The sequence below is a fragment of the Meriones unguiculatus genome, chromosome 11, assembly GCF_030254825.1.
Source record: "Meriones unguiculatus strain TT.TT164.6M chromosome 11, Bangor_MerUng_6.1, whole genome shotgun sequence".
Lineage (NCBI taxonomy): Eukaryota > Metazoa > Chordata > Mammalia > Rodentia > Muridae > Meriones > Meriones unguiculatus.
The window spans coordinates 17,233,323-17,239,499 of NC_083359.1; the positions used below are offsets into that span (position 1 = coordinate 17,233,323).

General features: G+C 51.4%; 1 protein-coding gene across 1 annotated transcript; it reads left to right on the top strand.

The window, feature by feature from the left end:
* On the top strand, positions 1-5,817 carry Il4 (interleukin 4). Its single transcript, XM_021637321.1, has 4 exons — positions 1-195; positions 483-530; positions 4,444-4,596; positions 5,624-5,817. Exons 1-4 carry the CDS (start codon positions 61-63, stop codon positions 5,717-5,719), a joined length of 432 nt encoding a protein of 143 aa, XP_021492996.1. The 5' UTR covers positions 1-60; the 3' UTR covers positions 5,720-5,817.
* The last annotated feature ends 360 nt before the right edge of the window (positions 5,818-6,177 follow it).

Here is a 6,177-nt window from a genome sequence, read left to right on the forward strand (position 1 = left end):
ATTGTTGGCATCTCTTGACAAACTTAATTGTCTCACATCCCTGACGGTAGAGTTCTATTGATGGGTCTCAGCCCCCAGCTAGCTGCTGTCCTGCTCTGCCTTCTAGTGTGTACCGGGAACTATGCTCGCAGACAGGACAGAGAGGCAGGCTTGAGAGAGATCATCCACAATTTGGACCAGGTCTTAAAGAAAGAGGTGAGTACACTATCAGGCACCATCTCTCCAGATACTCAGGTGACAGGATCTCAGTTGTCTCAGCTCAGAGAACTGAGTTGCTAGAGAGGTCGGGGTGGCTGGTGGCTGGTGGCTGGTGGCTGGTGGCTGGACTAGGAACGTAGCCAGCCTTCAAGGGGCCCTGCTACGTCCACCTTGGAGGTGGAAGGAGCTTTCTCGAGGTGAAGGAATGAAAGGTGGATCAATGATTTCTCCGGCCTGCTTGGATTAACTCTTTATTTTTCGATCTTACGCCCATCTGTGTCAAGACACCATGCACGGAGATGTTTGTGCCAGATGTCCTCATAGCAACGAAGGTAAGTGGGCCCGTGGGGTCTGCTTTGGCATGCGGGAGGGGAGGGGGGCCACCTACAAGTGTCTGAATGAGAAACTTCTGTGAGGGAAAACCAGCAGGCCCAAACTCTGTGGAGTTTATACTCTGTGGAGGCGGAGTACTGTGCTCTAGTTTGCTTTGTAGTTTTGAATTTCACTAGTCTTAGAAGACATGCCAGAGAGAGGCCGGATTTGTCCATCCTAACTCAGATAGGGTGCAGACATCTCTGAAGTCTTGCCTGGCCTTGGCGCAGCAGCTGAATCATAGGAGACACACAGTTTGTGCTGTTGGATGAGAGAATTCTCTCTCTCTTTCTGTCTCTCTGTCTGTCTCTCTCTGGGCCCATTTCTGAAAAAAACCAAGTACTCTCTCAAAAACAGATATGGAGATTACAGGCTGAGAAGGCTTTCGCTTTGTCTAAGAGACTTCCTACGGTCCCTACAGTTCTCTTTCTGGTCGTGCAGCCCGATGGGATGGTGGCCGGCTGTCCGGCTGGCTCCTCAGCTCATCCTGTCCTGCCTCAGTCCCCTTCAGCCTGGTTCGGGACTGTTCTCTGGCTGCAGTCTGGCCATCCTTGCTTCTGCTTGGGCATCTCTGTCACCTTTCCACCTCCTGCACTGAGCCACCCCCACCCCTCCATCTGTAGTGGGAGGGACAGATGTGACAGCTGATAGTGCATTTTCTCTGACAAACACATGACCGGCTACCGCCGTATCAATAGCTCTGTACACTTCAGTTCCTGTTTTCATGGAAACACACAGTTTCCATGAAAGCCCCAAAAGCCTTGGCTTACCAGTGGTCTCCCAACTGCCGGCTTCCCACGTGTGCCGGACAGGGGCGAAGTCAGGAGCAAAGCCCAGTCAGGTAGCTGAGGTCACAGCCCAGCACCCAGGCCATAGACAAGGTTTATCCTTCTTTGAAGGAGAGCTGCTCACCCCACCCCACCCCACCCCTGGCTTTGTCTGGATGGTCTCAACTCCAGGAATCTGAAGCAGGATGAGTTTCTGTGCATATGTGTGTGTGTGTGTACATATGTGCCTAGCTATCTAAAGGCTATGTATCAGATATATCACTGTTTCATATATGTGCAACCTTAAGTATTTACCGATTCTGAGTCCTTCTAATTCAGATGGTAGCTACTGAAAGCTGAGGGGCCTGGGCGTGAAAGCCTTAGGTTTCGGCTGCAGTTCAGCCAGTCACTAGCTATCTGGCCTTGGTAGTAGGCATTCACAAACCCTGGAGCCCAGTTGTAGGAATTGAATTGGCAGTGTTTTCGGATGGCTCTAGACTCTCACCAAAGGCACAGCCTGGCTGCAGAGCAGGAGGGCTGCCGGCCCGCCAAGCCTACGTGGCTCCTTACTGGGCCTACTCCTTGAAGGCTGAGCCTGGAAGACCCAGCGTGCCTCACTCCCGCTCCTTACCCACCCGCTGCCCTTCCTCTCCCTCATTCTGCCCCCAGCACTTACATAGGCTTGAAAACCAGCCTCGCCTGGTTCCCTGCCCTGACTGCCTCAGTGCCTCCCGGATTGTTGGTTTTGTTCTCCCCCCCATTCTCGCCTGTCCCGGAGACTCGGCATTGCTTACCTTCAGTGCAGCATTTCTGACCTAGGAAAGGTTATTCTTCTCTAGAGCCAGCAAAAGTCAAAATCTGGTATGTTAACCTTAACTCTTTTGGGGATCAAAAATCCCAGCATCTCCACGTTGGACTGGTGTTAGAAAGAGCACGCTGAGGTAAATCCCGGCATCACAGGCGGCACAGCTGGGGCATCGGTGGTCATCTGAGGAGAAGCAAGTGGCAAGCACAAGCTGGCTGTTCTGAGAAGGGATTCTGGGTGGCTCATCAGCTGGGGTATTTCCAGGTGACAAAGAGAGTTAACGACTGAAGTCCTTTAGCTGCTCTGAGGGGTGTGTGTGTGTGTGTGTGTGTGTGTGTGTGTATGTACAGGTTCACATGCGTGCATACATGAGTGGTTGAGTCATACTCATGGTAGCATCCTCTGTATTGTTGCCTTTTTTTTGAAGACAGTTTCTCTCTGGCCTGGAGCTTGGCGAGTAGGCTAGGCTGTCTGTCTGGTGAACCTCAGAGATCCTCTTGTCCCTGCCTCTCCAGCCCTGAGACTACTAAGGTTACCACCACGTCCAGCTGTTAAAAAAAAAAAAAATACAGGTTCTAAAGATTGAACTTAGCTCCTCGGGCTTTCGAGGTGAGTGCTCTAGCCCTATTTGTTTGCTTTTAGCGGATTACCTCATCTAGAGCACTGGCTGATTAGATTTGGGCCCAATTGGAGATAAAGAAGTTTAATAGGGATAGGACTAAATTTTCACGGGCTCAGACAGGTCTTGTGGAGACCTGACGGTGGAGACCTACTGTGGACGCTGAGAGGCTTGCCACCCCAGGAGACACCTCCTAGGTAGCCATTTCCTGCCCGTCTTTGTGAGCAGCTTGTGGTGAGGAGGGCCGAGGTACATGATTGGCTGTCTGTCACCGTGCGCTGCCTTGGTGTCGAAATCAGTGGAACCGAAATCGGACGGTCCTTTGTCTAAGCTGCCTTTGAGGCTAATTCTTTTGAAGTGTCCCCACTCAGCGCAGTCTCTTTCCAATTCCATTTTTATCTGATTATTTTTAGAGGGTACTTACTAAGAAGCCAGGCCTGGTGGCTCACACTTTCAATCCCAGCACAGGAAGCAGGGGCAGGCAGATCTCTGTGAGTTCCAGGCCGGCCAGGAGTGCACCGTGAGACCCTGTCTCAAACAAATAAAACTTTAGTAGGATATTTGGGGTTTTTTGCTTCTTCTCTTTTTTCACTGTAGTGGAGCTGGAATCTAGGACCTCACATGTGCTAGGCAAGTGCTGTACCACTGAGCTCACCCCAGGTCCTGATATTTACCAAAAATATTAACACAATAAGAGTTATCTCTGGCTGGTGGGATAAGTGAATTCATTTTTTTGTTAAATAGACCTTCATAGAGAAAAAAAAAAAATCAGGCAATTGTGAAAAGTGAAACAGCTTTAAGCTGCTTGGACCTGTCAGCTCCCCCCGGGGTCTCTCACTGCACATCTTGACTCAGTGGGCCCAGGGTGAGTCATGAGGGTTGCTACCAAGCTCCTGGTGTGCAGGCTGCTGTGTAGCCAGGGTTAGGCACACATCTGCACACGTGGCATAAGCTAGAAGAGGCTTCTCTCAGTGTGATACAGAGACTGGCTTACACTCAGACACTCTCCGTGATCTGCCTGCGAGTTTCAGGGGAAACCAGAGGAAGCATGAGGCCTGGAGAAACAGAGACGTCCCTCTCCAGGGTTCTCCACTGGTGCATTTTGTCTTTTGAGATCTGAGTCCTCAAGAAGAGCCCAAGGGCTCTTATCTCTACCAATGATGGGCAAAGGCTAACCAAGGCCCAGGTCAATGACACCCTCTCCCAGAAGCCTTTTCTGACATGCTAGGCCAGGCTCCTGGATACCTTGCCCACACTGGGCTCCTAGGTCTGGCTTTCTGGGAGACAAGCCTTAATCCTCTATTGGACAACGACTGTCTCCAGACACTGCTCTCTCCTTTGGGTAGAGCCACATGGGGCATGTCCCCAGCAGGTAGTCAGCCATCGGTAAACATGGAGGATTTGCGGGGCCCTGCAGGGACAAGCGCCATGCCTGGCTAAGTGCTCATGTGGGCAACTTGAGCAGAAAGGAAAGCCCACCAGGTAGAAAGATGAGGACTGGCAATGCGGACAGGTGCCGTTTACCTAAATGGACAATTTTCCTTGAAGTCAGCCTTCAAGGAAACCCTCCATGGAAAGGAAGCTGGGAGGTTCCTCGGAAATACTGTCACACAGACTTAAAGCTGGGCAGACCCACCTTAAACGGAGGCGCTGACAGCTTTCTTCACCTTGTCTCTTTACAGAACACCACAGAGAAGGGACTCCTCTGCAGAGCTACCAGGGTGCTCCGCAAATTTTACTTCCCACGAGAGGTGACTCCATGCTTGAAGAACAACTCCGGGGTCCTCAGCATCTTGAGAAAACTCTGTCGGAGCATCAGTACCCTGCATCCACAGGTAGGCAGGGAAGGACCACAGCTTGCACATGGCTTGGCAAAGACCAGCACACAGAGCTCCTGCTCTCACACAATGTTCCAGGGCAGTAGTTAGAAGAGCCAACCAGCCGTCAAGGCCCAGCTGTGTAGAAAGACACAGGAATAAAGAGAGCGGGTAGCTGGTTTGCATTAAGGGAGGAAGCAGGCCATGTGACTAACAGACAAGGGCCTGGGTGAGATGCATGTTCCCTGAGTGGCCGGATCAGAGTCAAGAGAGTAGGTTAAAGCTGGGTGCGGTGGCACACGTCCTTAATACCAGCACTTGGGGAGGCAGAGGCAGGCAGATCTCTGTGAGTTCGAGCCGAGCCTGGTCTACAAAGCGAGTCCAGGACAGCCAAAGCTACACAGAGAAACCCTGTCTTGAAAAACGATAAAAGAAAGTACGTTTAGCAGCTGGGAGCCTTTGGATGCTGTCCCGGGACGGAGGGAAACACCTGTAGAGTCACCCACAGGGTGCCCATGGTGCGCACCCAGTGATATTTGTTCACTCTGCCCCTGGGTGCAGGTAAGTGGAGAGCGAGCTGGTTGCACAGACCGGGAACAGGGAGGTGGCCAGATCTCCACTGATGGGTGATGTCAGCACTCCCTGCCACCCCGCAGTTGACCCCCAGGGAAGGGTTTTGTAAATGAGACAACTACGTAAGAAGTAACGGGTGGAGCGGAGACCCCAAATGGCAGCGCTGGCCTAGGGGCTGCTCCCTAGACCGTCCTCACTGTGAGAGGCAGCTGCTTCCTGGGCAGGCGAGGAGGGAGACTTTCATCTCCTCCCCAGGCTGAATGGCGACAGTCTGAACCTGCATGTTCTTGTATGCCCTCCAGCCGTCCCCGCCTGTGACATGCCCAGACAAACTCAGGGTCGAGATAGTCTGGAAGCCCTGGCCTGAACACTATTGTTTTGGAGGCTACCGGAGTCGGCTTGACCAAGCTTGACCAAGGCCTGATGGCAAGACCCAAATACATATTCACGCAATGCAACGTTTCTCTTGTAGGAAAGCTGTAGTGTGAGCACGCCCACACTCACGACGCTGAATGACTTCCTGGGACGCCTAAGAGGGATCATGCAGATGAAAAACTGGCAGGGTTGAATTTCCATGTTTTAACTTAGGAGTTCTTAATGGTTTTATTTTTTTAATATTTATATATTTATGACTGATAAAATAAAATATATGTATAATCTAACTGCAATGATGACTAATGGCACTTATTTTGGTAATGAGGTCACAGGTCAGACCGTTCCAGAGTATTGTTTGTTTGTTTATTTGTTTATTTATTTATTTACTGTGGCTGCAAGTGATGTGTGCACATGACAGAAAGCCGGCTTCCTCCTCCCGGAGTCCCCACTCTCATCACGAATATAATGCACAAGATCACTGAAAGATAGAACGGGGGGTGGGGCTGCAGAAATGGCTCAGCCGTCAAGAGTACTTGCTGCTCTTCCAGCGGACCCAGGTTCGATTCCCCAGCACCCACATGGCAGCTTAAAACAATGACTCCTGTCCCAGGGGCTCTGATGCTCTCCTCTGGCCTCCTGTGGAGGTACACA

Excerpts from the sequence above, each read along its gene's own strand:
- Il4 (XM_021637321.1), top strand. The coding sequence starts at position 61 with ATGGGTCTCAGCCCCCAGCTAGCTGCTGTCCTGCTCTGCCTTCTAGTG. Across the intron at positions 196-482 it reads ACCAGGTCTTAAAGAAAGAG|ACACCATGCACGGAGATGTT; the intron begins GTGAGTACACTA and ends ATCTGTGTCAAG. Across the intron at positions 531-4,443 it reads ATGTCCTCATAGCAACGAAG|AACACCACAGAGAAGGGACT; the intron begins GTAAGTGGGCCC and ends GTCTCTTTACAG.